General features: G+C 49.3%; 1 protein-coding gene across 1 annotated transcript; it reads right to left on the bottom strand.

Moving 5' to 3' along the window:
* Positions 1-774: 774 nt before the first annotated feature.
* On the bottom strand, positions 775-7547 carry GFI1 (growth factor independent 1 transcriptional repressor). Its single transcript, XM_087820019.1, has 6 exons — positions 7433-7547; positions 6902-7084; positions 4586-5061; positions 4326-4463; positions 3219-3384; positions 775-953 (listed from the first exon to the last, which is right to left on the bottom strand). The coding sequence occupies exons 1-6, from the start codon at positions 7545-7547 to the stop codon at positions 775-777; spliced, it is 1257 nt and encodes a 418-aa protein (XP_087676145.1).
* Positions 7548-23261: the final 15714 nt, after the last annotated feature.

Genomic DNA, 23261 nt, shown 5'->3' on the forward strand with positions numbered 1-23261 from the left:
CATGGTAACCAGTGGTAAACAAACAGTTGCTGACTGAATGGATGATATCTTGTCCAAAGGCGCTGCTCTGTGCTTTCACCTCCTCTCACCGAGGCCTCTAACTATCTCCTCATCACCAAGTCCACGTTCCTTCAACTCGTTCTTGGGGCAGGCTGTACAGAGTGTCTTGTAATTTCAAAAGCATGTAACTACTTCCCCAAGTCAGTTTCTGAACCAGTCTTCAAGTGGGAGAAATGATTCCTCCAAGACTTACAGGCAGCACCCAACAGAAAGGGGTCAACAGACTCCCCAAAAGGAAAAAACAACAACGACAAAAAAACACCCATTCTTCATTCTAGATTTTTAAAAACTGAAAACATTAGAGTGTGTCTACCTTGTAAATGATGATTCCTCCTCTTCCACACAAGTATCTGGGGTAGGTCAGGAGGAGAAGGGAAGGAACCTGAAGGACCTTCCTGTCTTTGGAGCAGGGCGGGAAATGGGAAGGACTGAGGGGCCCAAGATTTTATCTGTTCCCCTTGACTCCAGTCTTCAGGTGTAGACGAGCCCGTTCCGTGTGTCCAAAGCACAGTGAGTCATTTGGTTTCCACTCCAGGATGAACTTTGAAAAGGTAACTGATCCACTCCGGCAGCTCCCAGAAGTAAGGTGAAGGAGGGCCACCCTGGTGGGATCTGCAGACTGGGGGGCCTGAGAAGCCAGAAGTGGGTGGTGGCAAGTGGGGAGGCTGCCCTCCCTAGTGTTGTATAACTGCTGCTCGTGGCCAGCCAGAGCTCTCATTTGAGCCCATGCTGTGTCTCCCGGTGCCGCCTGAGGTCCACCTTCCTCTGGAAGCCCTTCCCACACAGGTCGCAGCCGAAGGGCTTGAAGCCGGTGTGCTTGCGGCTGTGGGTGATGAGGTTGGAGCTCTGGCTGAAAGCCTTGCCGCACACCTGGCACTTGTGGGGCTTCTCACCTGCAGGAATGGAGGGGGAGGAGGGGAGGAAGTGTGAGTCTGTGATGAAGGTTGAGGGGTCTCACTGTGACCCACATGCTCTTGGCTGCAGCTGGCCTTCAAGTAACGTGGAGGGTGACGTGTTGCATCGCAAGTCCCGGGAAGCCACGGGTGCACCAGGTGAAAGGGAGCCTTTCTGAGTGGGGGTTCCCAGCCAAAGGCCTCAAACCGTTTCCTGCTAAACGGAAACAGCAAAGGCCACGTGCCCTCCCCAGGCTCGCAGCTGAATCCACTCTGGGAGGACTCCCCTGGCTTCAGAAGCACAGAGCTCCCACAGCAGATGTTCAACTGGAGGGGGTGGGGGTGAGGGTGGGGACGGCCCTTCAAGCCATGTGACTGTTCTAATTCAGAGGAAGTTTTCAAATCTGAGTTTCCAAGCAGGTGTTGGTTTGTATGGACCAGTGAGCCTGTCTTCCTTCCTGCTCTTGAAGGACAGTAGAATGCATCTGAAGCATGGACATTTCTCAAACTCTTAATTTTAAAAATCCCACATTTGGGCCACAAAGTATTTCTTAAGGTAGCCAATCCTTTTCTATCTTGATTTTACTTTCTTTTTATGAGGTTAATGGAAGGATTCTTTATATACCAGCAACTCTTCACCACACATTAATAAATAACAGATTAAAAGGGTTTTATTCCCCCCCCCCCCAATTCATGAGCCATTTTAACACTTGGGGAAATAGCCTGGATTTCCAAATAGCCTCAGCTTGGCATAGGGCTTGACCCTGGAAAAAATGCCAAAGAGATGAAGTTTGTTTTTGAGAAAATCTTCGTCTCTCTTGCTGAGCCCCCTTCTGTCTTCCTGCTTCAGATTTCCTTGATAAGGAACCACCCAGCAAAATTTCTCCTATCCCATTAGGGTCAAACAAATCTGAGAAACGAATTCTAGCTATAATGTAAATGTTTGATAAGGGCTTAATGTTTCATTCAGTCAAGGTCCTAGTTGCATTTTGATAAGTGTCTTGAATGCCTCTACTAAAAGGCAAGAGGGCATGATTAAAATAGGATATTTTCTGATGGGGCCATCTACACTGCTCAAGCATATTTATAAACATTAATGGTAAGTGTTTGGAACACACTGCAATTTGTTTTAAATCAGTATTCAAGTTCTGAAATAAAATAGTCAGATTTCTGGTTCTAATGTCTTGTTGACTATTAAAGAGAGTGCTCCTGGCATTAAAACTACCACCTACACACAGTCCAAACATCAGGGAAAGAGCACAGAATTGGAAGCCAGAGCATTCCATGACCCCATGACCTTTGGTAAATCATTCCATCTCTCTGAGTTTCAAGATGGTAATTTCAGCTCCTACTTTATGGGATAGCAGTAAGGATCAAGTAAAGCAATAGACTTGAAAGCACTTTATAAATTATAAAGCATTGTAATAGGTAAAGAATTATCATTATGTCATGAACTTGCTGATATTTTTAAAAGGGCAATAAGTGAATAGAAGCTTTTTATATCTACCAACCCCCATGACTGTGAATATAATAAACAGCGGTCAAGAGCATAGACACTTGAGGTTAGACAGAGCTGAATTTAATGAGGTCAGGCACTTGCTAGCAATGTGACTCTGGGCAGGTTAACTAACCCTTCTGGTCCTCACTTTCCTCATCTCTAAAATGGGAATAAGGAATAGTCTCTTTCTCCCAGAGTTGTGAGCATAAAATGAGATAATGCATTTACAAAGTGCTTAGCAGAGAGCTTAGAAATATTTACCACTGTTTTTCCCTCCTCACTCAGAATAAGCTCTCATACTCCTAAAAGTGCAGCCAAGAGGCCACACATAAGTCCCGCCTCCAAATGGGTAGGTGGGAGCCCTTAGAGAAAGTCCTCAATCTCTAGGTAAACATTTAGAGCAAGGGCTCCGAGAGGACTCTGGAGCTTCACGTTTCACCCAGAGCAGGCAACAGTTGGAGCAGCTGCTAAATTAGGGGGAAATATTCTTTGCAAGGACAGGGAACCTGCAGCTGACCTGCAGAGTGGTTCTTCAGATGCAATCCCAAATCAAGGTCCCTCTGGGGAGAACCACATATGCAAATGAAGCTGAGAGAATCGGCCTTGCTTTCTTTTGCACACTGCAGTGATTAGGCCTCACATACCATTCAGTCTGGGGTCAGATTGTCAGAGAGAAGGTGAATTCCATTGGCCTCAGGGGGAAGAACATGCCCTTGCCCCCCCATCCTTCACTGGGTGTTTCCTAAAAGCCAAGGGCCTTAGCTCACCGGTGTGGATGAAGGTGTGTTTTTTCATGTCTGACTTCTGATGGAACCTCTTGCCACAGTACTGACAGGGGTAGGGCCGGGTGTCTGAGTGGATGAGAAGGTGTGTGGACAACGTCGAGGACCTCTTGAAGCTCTTGCCACAGATCTTACAGTCAAAGCTCCTTTCCTGTGGAGAGAAAAAGGTGACCTTCTTATTGCAGCCATCTAAGCTGCCATGCTCCTTACTGACTCAAAACCAGAGCTTTCCCTTCTTTCAGACTCCCTCTCCAAATGGTCTGCCCCATTACCCTCTCTCCTCCCATTTATTTCCAACCTCTACCTTCCCCACCCTTATTCTCTGCCCGTTTGACTTTTTTTCTACCAGAACACTTTTCACCCACAACCCTCCTCCACACCCCATGGCAAACCCTATGTATCCCCACCCTGCTTTTTTGACACCCGTTTACAGTAACTTCCCCACCCTCCTCAACAGGAGGCTTCGACCTCAGTCACTTGAGATGCCCCCTCCCTTCAGCCAGTGTGGGTGTTGAGAGAGATGAGAGAATACTCTTTTTAGTAAATAAGTGCCTGTAACTAAGCATTGTCCTGTCATAGTTACTTGTGCACTCATTTGCTTATGTACCTTCTGTCTCTCAGCTAAACTAATCTCTGGGGCATCCTGTCAGGGCTCCCATGTGCCCAGCACCTGGAAATATTTTGAGCAAACGAATGAAACCATAGCAGGACAAATATGCTTCTGGTTGCTCTAAATGGCCTGAGATCCCTCCTTTTCAGTCGGGAGGGGCCAATGCAGATTAGCTGAGGGAAAGAAACAGCTAATAAATCTGGCGTGTCAGCAGCAAGAGTGCGTACAAACTCTCCTCAAACCCAAAGTAAAGATCAGGATCGCACTCTGGGGGCTCACAGCGAGGTGACACCGAGCTCTAGGGCTGCCTGGGGCCGCCACCCACCTTTCCCTGCAGACCTACGTCTAGGCAAGGGGACCAGGCCGAGGAGACGGGGCACTCGCGGGAGAAAGCCGCCAGGTGCAGAGCGGCGGGGCCGCGCAGAGACGCGGACGATCCGCGGGCGCGGAAACCCCGCGCGCCCTGCCCCACCCCCGCTCACCTGTGAGTGCACCGCCTTGTGCTGCTCCAGGCTCACCGCGTGCCCGAAGGTCTTGCCGCAAATCTCACACGCAAAGGGTCTCGTGCCGCTGTGAGACCTGCGCACGTGCACCTCGAGCCCGTGCGGCGTGGAGAACACCTGAGGCGGGTGGGGCCAGGGAGAGGGCCGCTGAGAGGGGCCGAGGGGCGCGGGCGCGGGCTGGGCGCGGGCTGGGGGGCGCGGGCGCTGGGCGGGCCAAGCCGGGCGCGCGGGAGCCTCACCTTGCTGCACTTGATGCACTTGTAGGAGCCGCCGCCCAGCAGCAGGCGGGTGCACAGAAGCTCCGACTCCACCTTGACGCCGGCGCCCTTGTCCGCGTGCAGCCCGTGGCCACGCTCAGCGTACAGCCCGCCCGCCGCCGCCGTCGGCCGCTCGTACAGCCCGGCTGCCGCCGGCCCGAAGTCGCCGTAGAGCCCCAGGCCCGCGCCGCCTCCCGCACCGCCTCCCCCGGGCGCCCCGGCCCCCGCGCCGCCCGCCGTCCGCTCCGGGCCGTACAGCGCCGCGGGGTGGCCTGGCTCCGGGGCGCGCTCGCAGAAGAGGCCCAGGCCGGCGCCGCGCTCCAGGGCCGCACACGGCCGGTAGCTCTGCACCAAACTCCGCAGGTCGGAGCCCGCCAGGCCGCTCCACGAGTACGGCTTGAAGGACAGGGGGAAGGGCTGAGCTTCGTCCAGCGACGGGCACACCGACTTCTCGGAGGCTGCAGAGACAGGAGGCCGTCCGGTCAGGCTTAAAGCGGACGGACAGCCGCCCGGCGTTGGCGAAGCGCTCGGTGCGCCAGGGGCCGCGCTGGGTGCCAGGGACGCTCCCAGGATAACGCGCGGGCCCGGGCCCTGAGGCCTCGAGGACCACGGGAGCAGCAAGGCAGAAACGTAATTTCAGTGACATCGGCCGAGGTGATAGGTAAACTCTGGGCCAGGACAGCGGAAGCGCTCGACGTTAAGGGGTCTTTCCTTGGCTCGACCGGCGCACCTGGCGGTCCCAGGGAGAAAGGCAGCCGCGCCGTCCGTGCGTAATAGATGCCGCGGGCCGCGCCGTGGAGAGGCGGCCCCGCTCGGCACCCCGACGGCGCTCGCGGGCAGAAGGCCCAGCGCGGGCCCCCTGGGCCCCTGACTGTCCTCACTCCGTCATTTTCTTTCTGGGGATCGACGAGGAGGGAGGGAGAGGACCAATGAAATGTGGCCTGGCTTACGAGACGTATCGGTTTGGGGGAAATCAAAAGGAAAAAGAAAAAACCCGGGAAGGCGTTAACAGTCCTGGGAGTTCCCGAGCGCCCGCCCAGTGCCGGCAGCAGGGGGGCGGCGGGAAGGGCCCCGGGGCCTGAGCTGCCGGCCAAATGCTGCTCTCCATTCCCATTATAGTTTGCCGGGGGAAAAAAAAGCCCACTTGCCCACCCAAATCTATTAAAAAATAATTTACAGTTGAGGTTTAGCCACCAGCTGTAAGGGGAACAGCTTTCGGAATTCGCAGCTTTCTGCATCCCCCAACCAGCGTGGATCTTGCTAAAACCAGATTTCCAACACATACACATCCTTTTAAGTGTGTGCGGATTTACAAATCTGTTCACACACCGCAGACTCCAGTGCAGGCTACCCGCCTCAGAGAGAGGCTGCACCCCGAGTTTCCGTCGGAGAGATGCCGGCGGCGCCCAGTCCTTGCCGGGCAGCGTCCCGCAGAGCCAAGAAGAAACCTGGGCTCGCCGGCTCCCAGACGCGCTCGCTGGAGGCACTCGCGCCTTTAGCCCAGTCAACGCACTGAGTGCGGGATGGGGTTTGCGGGAGGGGGGGTGTCCTTTAAAACTAGTTAATGCAATCTGGAAAGGACCGGCCCTTGGCAGACCCGGCTGGCCTGCGCTCTCCTCCCCCTGCCCGAACTCAGACCCGCCCACCCAACCCGCTCTCACTCAGTTTTTCTCGAAACTCCACTGCTGGCTGGAAATGAAACCAGCCTGCTGGTCCCCAAAACTGGACCGACTAGGCAGAACGAAAAATAAAATGGTTTCCCCCCCCCCCCCCCCCCCCGCATGGCCCAGCGAGGGGCCGAGATTTTCCTCCGGGATGCGCCGCTCCCGCTTGACGCCCGGCTCTGCCAGGCCCCGCGCCGCAGATGCAACGACGCTTTCCTCTCACATCGCGCAGGTCTCCGTTTGTTGGAGACTGGGGGGGGGGGGGGGGGGGGGTGTCTGGATTCTGGGAGCCCAGCTCTTTCTAAACAATCAGCTCTGGCCGGAAAACGAAATGTCGACGTTGCTGTTGGTCGAGACCACGCATTTATTTTCTCTCACCCACCCGCTCTGCGCAAACGAATTAGGCCCGGGTCCCGCCGCCTGGGGTCCAGGCAGCAGACCCGCAGGCCGGCTGTCACAGGCCCCGAGAAGCCAGATGCCTCCCCGGGGGCTCTACACCCCACGAAAACTCTCCCTCCTCTAGGAAAGACCCTCCGCCATCCATTTAGCATCTCCGAGCCCAGAGTCGCGCGGGTTCATTCCTCGCCGAGAGGTCCCTGCCGCCCGGACCCCAGGGCTCCCAGCGGGTCCCTACCTGGAGACACAGAGGGCGACGGAGGCCTCCAGAAGTCCTCAAATTCCGAGCTCCGATCGCAGACGCTGCCCTCGCAGCTGCCGGGGGACTCGGAGGCTCTGTCAGGGGCTTCAGTCAGCTGTGACTCGGGGGACAAACGGTCCCGGGGCTCCGCCTTCGCCCCCCCTGCGCTCGAGGTGCTGTCTGCGGAGAGGAGGCAGGTTAGGTGCTCAGGCTGGGCCGACTGGGCCCGACGGCTCTGGATTGGCGCTCCCCAGACCTGGCACCCGGGCGTCCCCTCTCCCCAGACCTGGCCGGGAGCACTCCCGGGCCCGAGGGCGAGAGCGGAGAGGTCCTGGCACCTAAGCGACAAGCCCGGAAAAAAACAAAACAAAAACAAAAACAAAACGGACAGTAGGAAACGAAACATGCAGCACGGGGGGTGGAGTGTGGGGGCATCGGGCCTCCCTGGCCGGCTCCTGGGGGTTGGTGTGGCTGGGCTCAGAGTCTAGGTCCCCGCGGGCAGCCCCGCCCGGCCCGCGCGCCCCGCACCTGCTGCGCCCGGCGCCGGTGCGCTCTCCGGTCGGAGGGAATAGTCGGGTCCCGGGGAACGCGGCTGGTGGTAACTGTGAGCCTTCTTGCTCTTAACAAGGAACGAACGCGGCATGATGGTCGGGCGCGCTCCCCACTCCGTTCCAAGGGCGCCTGGAGCCTCCGTCACCGCACTGTCACCCCGAGTTCTTGCTCAGCCCCAGCTAGGCGGAGACCTGCGAGAGGAGAACCGGGTGGAAGCCGGGCCGGCACGCTCCGGGCCCGGGAATGGGCAGCCGGGAGGAGATCGAGCGCAGGCCGGGGAGGGGCGAGGAAGGCTCTCGGGGGGAGGGGCTTGGCCCGCCGCGCCGCGCTCACCAGGTGGCACCCGGACAGGTGGCGCGAGCCCGCCGCCGCCGCCGCCAAAGCTCAGCGGTAAAACCCGTCCGGGGCCCCGGGGTCGGGCCTTTCCTTCTGCCTGGCCCACGCCCCTCAGCCCCTCCCCTTCTCCGGCAAAACTCGCTCCGGGGATCAAACTCTCGGAAGAGCCGGGGCACCCAACGGGCCAGTTATTCCAATTCGACCCTTCAGCGCCCGCTGGGCTCTGCTTTCGGGCTGGCGAAGAGGGCGGGGCGCGGGGATAAATTTAGGGCCGGGGGACGTGCGGGTGGTCCAGGACCCGGAAGAGGCAAGTAGCCGAGCCCTCCAAGAGCCAGCGACGAGCGAGAGAAAGGGGGCAGGGGCGGGGCGCACTAGGCAGGATGAGGGACGGGGTCGGGGGGTGGGTGCGGACCGCAGCAGAGGGACTGGGGGCAGCAGAGGCCAGAGAAAGGAGGTTCGCGAGCAGAGGGACAAGAAGGTGAGGCGGGGGAGTGGCAGAGAACCGACCCCGGCCCTGGTGATCTTACTGGTCCCACATTCGTGCCCCACGAAGGAAAAAGTTGACCTGGAGACGCCGGTGCGGCGGGAGCAGGTGGGGTCTGGGGAGAGACACCCCAGACCATGGAAACCAAGCCCCGGAAAAACCTCTTTCCACTCTGCTCACCAAAAAACTTGTCCTGGGGAAGTCGAGCCCTACCCGCGCGCCCAGGCTGGAAGCGCGCGGTGTCCAGCAGTCCGCGGGGAGCCACACAGTTCAGCGGACGCCCGAGAGCGCAGGTCGCTCGCCCGCAGCGTCCAGAAAGCCGAAGCCCCGGCGCGAGCTAACTGCCCGCTCTGCCGTTCTCATTAACCCCCCAATCAGTTCACCTAATCCCGGGGTCGAAACCTGAGCCCGGCGGGGAGGCGGGGTAGCGCCTCCAGCTCCGCTCGGGTCCCTCTCCGGGGGCGGGACTAGGATGGCCGGGAGGTCTGCGGAAAATGAATCTGCCTTCCTCCCGGGGTGAAGGCGCCGGGGGCTGGGTTCACTCGCGAGCTGCACGTTCTTCGGGCCACGCAGCTCGCCGTGGGCTTGGCTAGTTCGGAAACAGGGCCCTGGGGACTCTGGGCCGGGGCAGGACCCCTCGCCCTCGGGCTTCGCCTCCCCGACTAGGAGCCGCGCGGCTCCCGGGCAGGCTGCGGGGCACGGTCTCAGTCCCCCCACTGGCGCTCCCGGGCTCAAGAAGAATTCCGAGGGAGTGGTTCCCGGGGGACAGTCCACGCCCCACTGTGCCCCCTCCCCCGGGAGAGGAATGGGGACCGGCTTGGGAGAAAAGACGGCTGGGACTGGTAGCGGAAACCCAAGCGACGTCTCCCGCGTCCTGAGCGCCAGAAGGCCCCCTAGGGGTGAGGGTGCTTCCCGTCCCCATCCGGGTCGGCCCCAGGGGTCGGAACTTCTGGAGGCTTCGGGGTGCTGGGCCGACCTAAGGCGCAGTTCCGTGGCTCCAGTTTCCCCCCCGCGCCCCGCTGTGAGCCGCCCCTTCGGCCATATAATTAGGAGCGCAAAAAACAATTCCTTAAACCACCATGAAACTCAGAGCAAAGGGACAGCGAGCTGGAACGGACCCGACGGCCCTGCTCCGCCCCGGGGACCCGTCGCGGGAGAGCCGAACGGCGGTGGTCGGGGCAGGGGCTGAGGGGTCCTTCCGCTCCGTCCAGACTGACGGGGACCGCGGGGCATCGGGCGGGGGAGGCCGCCTGCCCACCCCGGCCGCGGCCCCGCGCCTCTCCAGCTTTCTGGCTGGTTCTGCGGGTTTCTGGGTAGGGGGGTGGTAGGGCCGAGCGCTGAGCTCGTGGGAAGGCGGCCTCGCTCGGCAGCTGGCGGCCAGGGGGCGGGGCGGCCCTCGCAGCGCGCGGGTCCGCGGGGCCTCTGTTCACCTTCAGGGCCCGGGAAGACGGGGGCTGGAGGGAGCGGGCGGGTCCCGCTCCCGCGCAGAGCCAGCCAGCGTCCTGGCGCGGGTCCTCTGCGCCCGATCCCCAGCCGCGCGGTGCGGGTCGCGCCGGGACCCAGAGGCTAGAGCTCTCCGCGCTCTCGCGCAGCCGCCCGGCGCGGGTGGGACCCCAGCAGCGCCCTCTGTTCGCCCCCGCAGTGCCCGTGCCCGTCGGTTTTCTAGGTCGCCCCCGCCAGGGAAGGAGGTGCCAAACGGGCGCAGCGGACCTACCTGCGGGGTCAAGGCGCGGGCAACGCGCTCCGAGAGTTTTCAAACTGAGTTGCTTTCGGGATAGACCGCGCTGTCTCTCTCTCTCTCTTTTTTAATCTCCTTCGGAGCTCAGCCCCCAAAACCACAAGCTTCACTTCCTGAGCGTTAAGGAGCAGCTCGCCGAGCCCTCTCAGGCCTGCCCCCCAGTCGGGCGGCGGGACGCGCTCCTCCTTTGCGCAACGAGCTAGGTGGACAGGGGACCCGGCCTTTCCAGCTTCCCTCCCTGGCGGCCCTCCCCGGTTTTTCTCTGTGGGGGTGGGGAGACCCGGAGCACCCAGACACTAGAAATGACTCGAAAGAAAATGAACTATTCTTGGCTCCGGGGAGACTTCCGCAGCAAGAAGAAGTCACAGATTCAGGACACAGATTGACTGGAGCGTCGAGAGTGGAAGTGCCCAGCTACTTGGAGGGCTCCCGGCCCGTCTAGCCCGGGACCCGCCCCCGCCGCCCGCTTGGGCCGCGCCGCCCCGGGCCCCGGCCGTGAATCACCCGCCCGCGGTGCCGCCGGCCTGGAGCCCGGCGAGTGGCCGCGGCGTCCGCAGAGCGAAACCTGCCCCGCGGCCCCGAAATAGATTGTTGTGGAAACACTTCGGGATAAATACGCCCAGCGAGGCTGAAAATACCTTGACACCCAATCCGAGAGGTTTGCTCATTTCCCTTTGGATTTAGGTAATGGTTAAATTTGGAAGAGGTGGGCGAGCGCCGAGCCCCCGGCGGAGAGGGCGCTGGCGGCGCGTCCCCGGGGCGCCGGGCTGGCCTGGCGGGCGCGCCCCCCTCCCCCCCCGCGCCCAGCTCACCCGCGACGTGCGGAGTCCGCTCAGCCCGCGCCTCGTTTCCGGCGGTCTGAGCTGCGAGATTGAAGGCCGCGCGGGGGGCTGCGCGGGGGCCGCGCGGGGCCAGCGCGCGGGGCAGCGCAGCGGCTGCTCGGCTGACCCCGCCCCGCCAGGCCCGGGCGAGCGGCGTCTCAGCCGTCGCCGCCGCCGCCCGAGATCCTGCTCCGGCACCACGACCTACGGGGAGCAGAAAAGCACCAGAAAAGCAACACATACTCTGACGATTATTGCAAAGTAAATCTTCGCCGGGACTGTGTGTTCCATGAGGGTAGGCGTCTGGATCTACAGCATTGTGTCCCTGGTAGTCTCTTAACAAATGTCTGTGGACGGAATGCATGAATAGATGGCATTAATTCATTAATTTTATTAGTAGAAATGGGAAAAGCTAAGATCTCAGCCATAAACGAAAGGAATGCAGCGACCTCCAACCTAACCTGTGTGCCACGCTCTGTAGCGCGGCCTGGTTGTGTTAGCCTAAACCCTCCCCTGACAAGAGTGGATATGTTGTAATTACATGGCTTTCCTAAATGAATGGACTTAGATTTTCGTCACTACTTGATGCACAGTAAGTCTCCGGTGTTAGATACTCAGAGAAGGGAACAGTGCTCAAGTTTTGCAAAATAACTACCATATATTAATCCAAAATTGTCACGGGGGGAAAAAAAGTCCCTTAGAGCCCTTTTCCCAGAGACTGTTTTTAGAAGTGTTTTTACAGTGTTTTTTAATTTGCACCATAAATCTAAAGATTTGCAGAAAATATTTGGTTACCATGGCAGTGCTTCAAGCGTACTTTAACAAATTGTTTTATACAGCGATAGCTGCACACTTACTGTGTGGCAGGTGCTGGACTAGATGCACATCTTAAGTTGTGTGCCTAGCTGTGCTCTTGACACCACTGTTCATTTGCTCAACGCACCCTTTATAAGTAAATGCAGAGGTAACCAACCTCAATCAGAAGGATTACAAATATTGAATTAGCTGAAGGGAAATTAAATACATTGGAATTTTTTTTTTCTTGTGTGCCTTGTCTTGGCCCAAGGTCTAAAATCTTAAAGCAGTCCAAAACAAATCTTTCCCTTATTCCTTCTATCCTATGCGAAGCAGAAAAAGGCAAAAATTTAAAAGATGATAAATGGGACAAAAGAAATTTTTTTTATCAGTCAAGTTCTAGAGAAATGACAACCATTTCCTTTGCACATTACCAAGTTCAAAGTTAAAATTTTTTGAAAAGGCACTGTGACTGTTTAGTAGTTTAGTTGAGTATTGCTGTTTAAGGTCTCCGAAAACATGGGGAGGCTATGAAGGAGACAATCACCTTGCATAGCACCTTAGAATAAATCCATTTCATTCAGGTTAAATCTATTCGACTTATTTTGTTTGCCCTTCCCAACCTCTGAGTTAGCAAAATAAAACTGGGGACTGGGACAAGAACACCCAGGGAGAAACAGGTGGGAGGGAGATGACACCAAATCCCCCCTTTTTATGTTTTAAATCATATGGCTGTATTACCAACTCAAATAAATAAGTACACATTAAAAATATTTAACTAGCAATAGCAAGATCAGGTCATTTCTCACACGGGTAGTGTTGACATGTGATTCCCACACTTAGGGGGAGCTGAGGAGAAAAGAAAGAGGGGTACCCAGAGAGGTTAAGAAACTTTCTAAGAGAGCAGTCAGGAGCCCAGACTGGAAATTATAGAATGAGCCTGACTTCCCACTACTTGAAACTACCTCTCATTTACTACTAACCTGAGAGTAAAGAGACTAATACACCTCCCATCCAGTGCAAATTTTAAAAAGTTAGAAAGAATCCCTACTCCCATATGTTCCTTTGGAACTGAAAAAAACTAATCATAAGCAGAATGTAGGCTTGGTGCATAATTTTCTATAAATACTGACTTTCACCAAAAAGAGATGCTAAATTTACTAATTTTGTCAGTAATTTATTGTTATCAAATAACAATAATAATATATCTATAGGTGCCAAATAACAAATGACCTTCACGTAGCAAACATTTCCAAACTCTGGCCAATGGCCCATTTATTTCAAGCAGCATCTCATTAGATGAGAATTTCGCTACAATAAAAGATCTCAGATACTTTAAAAAAGAAAATTGTAACAGGATATAAACAGGATATGTTTATTTTTTTTCACAAAGCTTTACAGTTACCATCTCTGTTCCATCTGGAGGAAGCATGGGAAGAGTGGGTGATCCAGGAACCCCCGAGAGGTGTAATCCCCCCATTTCCAGCATACATTTCTGTATTGTTTGCCTCATTTCACCCTCACAGTGATGCTCCCAGGAGGGGAAAGAGTCCCTGCTTTTTGTAAACAGTCATTTGTGAATATCCACCTCTGTTCTGCCAGCTACTACCCGTGACCTTGAGCAAGTTAGCTCAACTCTCCCAGCCTCGGGTTCTCACCTGTGAAGTCAGAATACCTACCTACCTTGCAAGACCGTGGAGCAGTCCTTTGATTTCCACTCTTCACAGGTTCCCCTGGGGACCAAGAATGGAAGAATGCTCGGGGGGGGGGGGGGTTCCTAGGTTTAACCTCCTTCTTCCACATCCTACTTTGATTTATTCAACTTTGGATAAGCAAACCTGTTACAACAATTCACAAGGACTTGGATTTAAAAAAAAATTTTTTTAATCAAAGGTCATAGAAAATGAACCAAGGATCTATTTTCATTTCTAGATATTCTATGGGTTTATTTGGCAGAAGTTAAATGAATAACTATCTTGTTTTAGGACTTAGTTTACCCGTCTTTAAATAAGAAATGCCTTCCATGGGTCAAATATTATGAACTACTGGCTAAAAAGTAGCTCCATGGGAGACACACTGAAAGTAATATCAATGTTTAATAAACACAGTAAAAAGAAAAAAAAAATCACAGGATGGGACTGAGCACGAGGCTCCTCTATAAACCAGACAAGAGGTTTTGTCTATATGAAGGTGGTGCTTTATTTTTTAAATATATTTTTTCATTATAAATTATATTAGGTATAATTTGATAAAGAAAGAAAAGAGGAAGCCCCAGTAAAGCAGCTTTTCAGTATTTTTGCTTTGCTTCTTTTGTAAAAAACTATAATTGTAATCATACAGGTATAAATGTATACTCTACATTTTTCACCAAATATTCCTTTCTATTCTCTTTATTTTTAAAATTTTCTTTAATTGAACAAAAGCTATTTTATAGTAACACTTATTTAAATAAAGATCATGACAGTCATCTTCCTTGCTCTGATGTTATCTTTCATCATTCTCAATTACTATAAAAAGGATTCTATCAACTAGATTCCTATAATTGACTCAGTCATCCTGTCTTAGTCTGTAGCTTGTTTTCATTTCGCACTATTTTAAATAATGTAACAAAAAGTTTTCTGCCTGTAGCTTTGCCCACATTTTAAATTGCTTCTTGACGGCATATTTTTAGGGGTGGAATTTCTGGACCCAACAATGAATATTTTCAAGGCCTTTGATGCATATCAGAAAAAGTGTTTTGGATAGCATGTTTATGTAATGCATAAGCCAAAAGAATTCATATCACTAACAATTAAAAGATTATAAAAATAACTATGGAAAAGTTCGATTTTTATTAAAGACCAGACACAGAACAAGTCTTTATTTTATGCACACAAAGTATTTGTTAGACAGTGACCATGCCCTGTCATATTGCCATGGTTTTGTCCTAATGGTATCAAAAAACTATTTAATTTTTGTCTTGGATTAGCTGTCTTTGTGGGTATAGTCAAACAGAAAGGACGGCATATTTTTCTCTAACTTGTATGAATTCAAGGAGAATAAATGCAGAATGATAATTGTGCGATGACTTGACTCAAATGTTAGGTAATGTAATTGTTTCCCTTCTACTCCTACAAGTAGCAGGCTATCAAAATAAAATTTAAATGACACTATAAGTCAGAATAAGATTTGATGGTATCATCATTTATGGAAAGTAGGTAATGCTTTTTTTACTAACATACGCAAAAATTGGGAAATAGGGTAAAGAAGAAATTTGGAGATAAACAAATTAATATAAAACTTATGCTATGAGTAAGACCCAATCTCATAATTATATTCGGAACCTTTCAAACATAAAGAAAAACACTATTTTCTTTCAATAAACATTTTGGGACCAATATATTCAAATCTTTACACATTATAAAATATATTTTATTGCTATAAAATTTTTAATTAAGCTTTACATAAAGGATTTCAAACATCTGAAGAGGGAGGGGACTGTTAGCTTTAGTGTTCAGAGTTCAAATAAGAAAATTGTTGACCTCACCTCATATATATTTTTACATTGTTCCTAAGAACAGATTGACTGAATAAAGTGTCATCTTATGTGTGGGCTGCATGAGATGACTCTTCATAGAAACAGACCCAGCGTGAACTTTTATGGAAAAAAAAAAAAGGAGTAGATTTTACTTGGTGAATGGAAAATGTAACGAGAGAGAAAATGTAAAATTATTTTTCTTTTAAGTTTTTCATCATTTCCTCCAGGATGTTTAGTGATCATTTTACCCTACTCCAGATGAAACACTTCACTTTGAAACAGTAAAGCCTGTATATTGTAACTGTTAAAAGTTTCTCACAAAACGGCTCCTCTAGAGGGAATGTCTGACCCTATGCCTGGAGGTAAGATAGGGGGTGAGGCTCCTGGAAGCCTCAGGCCAGGTGGGCATCTGGGAGAATCAGCCCACGTGAACACCCCAAGCCCTCCCCAGAGGCAAGCCCCTGGGTGCACAGCATAGAGCAAGCTTCTAACCCATGGCCCCAGCAGCGTGCGGTTATCTGGCATTATCAGAAACCCAGTAAACAGCATGCAATGAATAAGCTGCTGAACGCAGCATAGCTACATGATAGAACATTTGAGGAGTAAGAGATGAAAGAAAAAATTAAAACACTTCCATATCCTACCTCCTTAGTTTAACCATTAGTACTATTTTGGGGTGTTTTTTTCCAATCTTAAAAAAAAGAGTCTAGAGGTATATTTTGTATACTCTGGTCATATTGTATAATTGTCCATTTAGATGATATGTTATGATTTTTATTCACCTTTTACTGGACAGTTGGGTTGTTTCTCTTCCTGCCTACTATAAATTACGCTGTGATTTTTTAAGAACTGCATTTGGGTTTTTATGTGTGTATGATTCTTTCTTTAGGGTTGATTGCCAGAAGTGGAATTCCTGCATCAAAGGGTAAGAACCTTTTATTTTTACTTTTTTAAACGGTAAGAACCTTTTAAAGTTTATGAACACATGTTGACAAATTATTTTCCCAAATGAGGGTAATAATTACACCCCTGACAAGGAAAAATTTAAATACCATAATAACCGAGGAGCACCCCAATGTAGTAATTAAAGGCATGGACCCTGAGCCAGATCCATAGCCTGGAAAGTGTGGCTCTGTCATTTATTGTTTTTAGACAAGTTCCTTAACCTCTCTGTGCCTCAGTTTCTTTATCTGTAAGCATGGTTACAACATTAGCACCTACATCATAGGTTGTTGCACTGCAGAGATTCGACAATAGATGCGAAGCATTAAGTAGGCCTTTACCGTTAGTTACCGCTATATGCCAAGCACCCTTCAAGGCCCTTTCAGGCATCACCTCGAACCGTCCCAAAAAACGGCCTATGGAAATAGAGTGTTTGCCTTCCCCAGATCACACAGCCGGAGAAGGAGGGAGTCCAGATCGAAACCCAGGCTGCCTGGCCGCAGATCCGAGGCAGCGTCTAGGCGGTGGCCTCAAGGCCTCGCAGTGGGAGCAGTAGCTTGCACGCTCGGGCAGTGCCCAGGACTTGCCAGGAAGAATTTTAATATAAATTTCTGACGTCCCCAATCAGACCAACCACCTGAGAGACTCAGGCTCCTTTCCCTGGCTGACAGGCCTCATCTACCACAGGAGTCCTTGGGCCCTGGGCTTTCCAAGATCACTTCCAACTCTCACGGTCTATGTCCCCATCAAATGGAGCTGAGGCTGAGGCTGAGGCTGGTGGAGAAGTGCGCAAGGATCACTGCCTCCTCCTGAAGTGCTCTTAGCTGTTCCTGTTGTCAGGTAAGGGCCAAGTCAGCACTACGGGCCACATGAGCTTTAATTTCAAAACATACTCACAGACCACACCCACACCCACACCCACACACCCACACACCCTACACATAACCTCCCAATCCCTATTTGTGCAAATTGGGGATTAGCTTGTGCAACTCACAGGCCTTCTGTTCTCTCCTGGGAGAGAGAATGTCCTGGTGGCAATAAGAAAACACAAGAGACAGCACAGGGATGAGCTCTGCCTCAGAGAGAACCTGCTGACCAGAGTGGAGGCCGCGTTCAAAAGCAGCCGCTGAGGCTCGACAGATGGAAAGGCCCAGTGCTGGCACAGTGGTCCCACAGGAGGGTGAGGTTTGTGGGCTCAATGTACAATTCATTTTAATTAAAACAAATATTTACTGAACACCAGTTGAATGTCATGCACCATGCCATATGTGGGGTGCAGAGATGGATCTGGGGGTTCTCTGCTCTCCTTCAACCAACCAAGAAATGACTATAGCAGGGAAGGTGGAGAGAGGAGACAATTGTGAATGAAGAATGTCTTTCTCCTGTTCCTGGCCTCTGAGCTGCCGTCTTGCCTGGCACACAGGGACTTTTCTTTCGACCAGTGTGATGGTTAATTTTATGTGTCAACTTGGCCGGGCTAAGGGATGCCCAGTAGCCAGTAAAACATTTCTGGGTGCGTCTGTGAGTCTATTTCCTGGACATTCGCATTTGAACCAGGAGTAAAGAAGGTCCCCCTCACCACTGTGGGCCGGCATCGGGGCCGGAGTCCTCCAGTCTACTGAGGGCCCTAAACGAACAAAAGGTTGAGGAAGGGTGAATTCACACCCCCCACTGCCCATCTGGATCTGGGATGTCTGCCCTTTCCTGCCCGTGGACATTGGAACTACTGGTTCCCAGGCCTTTGGAAACTACCCACCCCGCCCCTCATATGCCACAAGCTGAATTATGCCACTGGTTTCCTGGTTCTCCAGCTTGCAGATGCTGGCACTTTTGGCCTCCATAACCGCGTGGGCCAATTCCTCTAAGAAAGCTCCCTCGTATATATCTGTACCCTATTGGTTCTGTTTCCCTGGGGAACCCTAATACAACCGGTCAGCACAGTTTCTGCTACAGATCTGAAACTCATGTCATATGAGACCGGGGTTAGGATGTTGGAGCATCAACATATTCTACCAGTTGTAGGAGAAAGTGATTGGCTTTTTGCTCAAAGGCATTCTTGCTTCTCATTTGAGAATCATTTTGCAGCTTGGATTGAAGAAAGGCATTTGATTTGGGGATAGTCTGTCATACTTCTCTAATGAAAATTTCTGTTTTGCTTAGGATTCTCTAAGGAAAGAGTCAGAGAGGGTAGCTGGAAATGTTTCCCCCTCCTTTCCTCCCTCCTTCTTTCTGTCTCTGGTTCTTCCTTCCTTTCTCATCACAAAGTTGAGATTAACTATTACTATGAACTATTCTTGGTACCAAGATTAGATACAGTATTTCTCTCTGGCATCCTAAGAAGTGGTTATTGTGTGAAATAAATGAACCGTGCTCTCATATATTTTTAAAATAAATGCGACAAAACTTGCTGTTTCTCACAACACTCAATATACATTGTTGACATTCATATAAAAATACAATTTGGTAAAAAAACTTTGGGAAACTCTGGCATTGCTAGCAAGGAAGCAGCTGTCTAGTGATCTAGTTTAATCCATGCATGTTTTAGACTAGACTGTCTGAAAAAGTGAATAAGCTGATGTGTGCTTCAAATAATCCTCCCTGAAAATTGCTCTCCCTACTGGGTATTTAAAATAAATATTGGATGACAGGGTGGGATTATACTCCCAGCTAAATCCTGGAATGGCAGCTACTCTGAGTTGTCTGAATTCAGATCCATATGCCTTAATAGACAATTCAAGGGTAGAATTTGACTTACTATGAAAGCCGAGGTACCTAAGGACAGCTGGCTATATAAAAGGCTTTTCTCACCTATAAGGGAAAACCAAAGTCAGGTGTAAGCTTTCCCCAGAGAAATTGTTTTGAGTCTGCATAGCACACACATGAGACCCTAAAGGGTCATATTCACAGAACATGGCCCAAATACTTTTTCCAACTTTATATTTTCAATACAGAAAAGTTTAAAGAATAGTACAATGGACATCTAAATAATTCCAACTAGATTCAACATCAACATAACCTTAACATAAAAAGTTTTAAATATTAACACCAAAATAAAATCTTAATTAACACCCCCAGAAGTCCTAACCTTGAGTAGTGCTACTTCCTGCCACGTTCTACAGATGAAGTATTTGTAATATCCATGGCGGTAAATAAACAAAGTTACTTATATAACATTAAGAACCAGTTAAAAGGTGAGAAATACCTACCAAATACTTACCAAATGTAATTTTATTTTTGCAAATATCTAACCTTTCTGGCAGTGATTAGCCAAGAGGGTTTTATCAGGCACTCCAAGTCTGAGATAATAAGAATCATTTTATATGCATATGGAATAGTGCTTGCTTTTCTGTTTTAGTTTTTCCAACAAAAGAGGAGTAGTCTCACTCATCTACAAAAACAGTTTTATCTCTCAGGTTTTTAAAGATTTAATATAAGTGTTAATAGGGAGCAGCAGGACAGAGTGGATCTGTGTTGAACTAGTGTAGCTGGCCTGTACTCAGTTCCTGCCAACAGACCTAAAGGTTGAGGAATTTCAAAGCTCTAAAAAGTATAATGTTGGCATATAATAGACAAGTCATGTCTAAAGTCTGCCTCTTCCCTATGTACAATATTATTAGCCTGAAATTCAGGCTTGAAATTTGTCAATCAAGCTAATAACTAATTTTTATTGGTTGTTGATGATGAGATTGTGCCAAGTTCTTTTCCCACATTATTTCATTCAACACAACAACCCTATGAGGTAGGCAATGTTATTATTATTATTCCTATTTCATGGATGAGGCCCGCCGGGCAAAGGTTTTTAATGTTATAAGGGTTAGGTGGCCATTCCAAATTTGGGTTTTTCATTAATCCTACTAAGGTTTTCTAGGCTTCCCAGCAGTCCTAGACAAATCATGTATTAAGAAGGTGATACCTTCATTTCCAGGGACAACTGGTTATGAGTTTTCAACTTTTAAAGCAGCTTATTTTAAATTCAGCTAATGATAAATCCCCAGGTATTTGAAGGCTCTCAGGGCCCGGCCATCCTGATCTAATTCCTACGTGTTATGGCTATAGGGTGGGGATGCTCTTAGTGAAGCCAGAGAAAAGGTAACTCGGTTTATAAGCCAGAGTATTCATTCTAAGGATGGTTGGAAGCATACTAGTGAAAATAAAAGATTAATATATGTGAATATGACAATATACAAAGCTACCTATCAGATCAGAGAGAAAAATTCCCTCAAATGTACTTAATATCACAAGTTTTCACTTATAATGAATATACATCTTTAAATTAGATCATTTGTTTCCAAAAGTATGTTCTATAGGAAAAAGAACATTCTTTTATATTACTAATGGGAATTTTCATTTGGAGGGCATATTAGCAATATGTATCAGGAAAAAAGTATTAAAAATATGCAGACCTTCTGGTCTGGAAATTCTGCTTTTAGCAACATATCATAAGGAAAGAAAGATGTGTGTGTGTCACACTTACTTTAAGCAGTTTCATGGCAATGGTGGGGAAGACATGCCCAACAGTAGAATGTTGGTTAAATATATTAAAGAATGTTCATGTGATGTAATCTGGGATTAATGATGAAGATGAGAGCAATTCCATCACTTCCTGGCTACATAACCTTGAACAAGTTACTTAAGCTCTCCAATGCCTTCATTGCCTCATTTGTAAAGGAAATATATTTATACTGTTGTGAGGATTAAATGATTTAATATATAAAAAGTACCTAGCTAAATGCAATGTGGTATCCTGGATTAGATCCTGTAATAGAAAGAAAAGACATTAGTGGAAAAACTGGTGGGATCTGAATCAAGTCTGTAGTTCAGTTAAAACTATACTACCATGAATAATTTCTTATTTTGACAAGTGTACTATAGTTATGTTAGACATTAGGGAAGCTAGGGGAAGGGTGTATGGAAACTGTACAATCTTTGTAACTTTTCTGTGAATCTAAAATTATTCCAAAATAAAAGATTTATAATGTACTTTGCCGCTACCCTACACCATATTAAAAATGGATCGTCAACCTAAATGTAAGAGTTAAAACTATAAAACTCCTAGAAGAAAACATAGTGACCATGAATTAGGTAATGGTTTCTTAGATGTAACACCAAATGCACAAGCAACCAAAGAAAAAATAGACAAGATGGACTTAATAAAAATTGAACAGTAAGAAAGTGAAAAGATAGCTAATAGACTAGGAAAAATGTTTGCAAATCATATATATGCTAAGAGCCTTGTGTGCAGAATACACAAAGAATTCTCACAATTCAACAATAAAAAGAACCCACTTAAAAAATGGGCAAAGATTTAAATAGACATTTCCAAAGAAGATATACAAAAGGTCAATAAGCACATGAAAAGGTAGCCACATTATCAGTCATCATGGAAATGCAAAATAAAAACCACAATGAGATACCACTTCAACTCACTAGAATGCCTAAAATAAAAAGAACAGATAATAAGTGTTGATGAGGGTGGGCAGAAATTGGAACCTTCATACATTGTTGGTGGGATTGTAAAATACTGCAGACACTTAAAACAGTTTGGTAGCTCCTCAAAATGTTAAACAGAATTACCATATGATCCAGAAATTCTACTCCTAAGTATATACCCAAGAGAATCTAAATCCTATGTGTACATAGAAACTTGAACATGAGTGTTCATAGCAGTATCATTCATGACAGAAAAAAACTAGTATCAACTCAGATGTTTATCAACTGATGAACAAATAAACAAAATGTGGAATACCCATATTCTGGAATATTACTCAGAAAAAAAGGAATGAAGTACTGATACATGGCACAACATGAATGAGTCTCAGAAACATTATGCTAAGTGTAACACAAAGGGAGCATATATAATTCCACTTCTATAAAATGCCCTGAATGGGCAAATCCACAGAAACAAAGTAGATTAGTAGTTGCCTCGTAATAGTGAAGGCTGTGGGGAGGAGAGAGTAGAGAGTGACTGCTAATGGATATGGGGTTTCTTTTTTGGGGTGATGAAAATATTATGTTGATGTGAGTGGTGTGATGGTTGCACAATTCTGTGCATGTACTAAGAATGCTATATCGTATATTTTAAAAGCCTGAATTTTATGTTGTGTGAGTGAAAAATGTACTTAGAATAGTTGTCAGCACCGAGTTAAGTACTATGTTTCCAAATACTCATCGCCTCTCCCTGGGGGAGTCTTAGTGGTGTGACATGCCTCAGTCAGTGAGATGTGACTGGGAGTGACGTGTGTATGTAAGGGTCTGGCAGAAGCCGGGGCCAGCATGTCCCTCACCACACCATCCCCCTCTGCTGTAAGCATCAGCAGTGCCCATTGGCCGGGTCCTGGAGTGAAAACAACGGAGAATAGGGCAGCCCCCAGCCTGTGGCGGCCGCGTAGCACGAATGAGAAATGATGCTGTAAGCCACTGAGATTTAAGGGTGCACGGTGACAGTAACAACAGCTAGTGTCATTCCCACCACCGGCAGAAATGAGGAAGCAGACACTGTCACACCAGCACCTCAAGCGGTACATTTGTGTGGAAATAACATGGAGACAGTGGAAATAAAGAACTGGAGTGCCGATGAGAAGTCAGGCAGAGGAAGAGACGCTCAAAGCAACGGGGAGAGCCGAGCGGCGGGTGCGGGTCCTGGGGAGTCAGGCTACACACACCCGCGTGGCTTCTCTTCAGCTGACACCCACGGAGCGCCCCCTGCGTGCTGAGCCCTTTGGGACTCTGGTACATGCACTGTCCCCCGTCCTGCCAAAGAGCCGTGTGGTGACGAACAAGAAGCTTCTCCAATTCTGACCCACAAATAAACAATTCTATTTTAGAGGAATTAGTGAAGCAAATGAAAGGCTGCGGGATCCGTTTAAAATAGCTACAGATTGTCAAGGGCTGTGAGCCAGGCCAAACAACACACCTTCCCACACACCCCAATTGGGCCTGTGATTACTCAAATCCCAGCACCGGCCAGGGGGGCTGTCGGCCAGGAACATCCCTCCAAAGAACACAACTGGAAGGCGCTTTGCCAAAAAAGGGCAGCTTTGACTAAGGCTTAACTGGGGCGGAATGCATGACATTTTTCTTTTATATTTATACATTTATGCTTCATATCATGACTCCCCACTGTTTGGTTTTCCACTTCCTCACCTGGGAGTTTGCTCTTGCAGTTCTGGTAG

This window comes from Miniopterus natalensis, chromosome 9 (genome assembly GCF_054644295.1).
Source record: "Miniopterus natalensis isolate mMinNat1 chromosome 9, mMinNat1.hap1, whole genome shotgun sequence".
NCBI lineage: Eukaryota > Metazoa > Chordata > Mammalia > Chiroptera > Miniopteridae > Miniopterus > Miniopterus natalensis.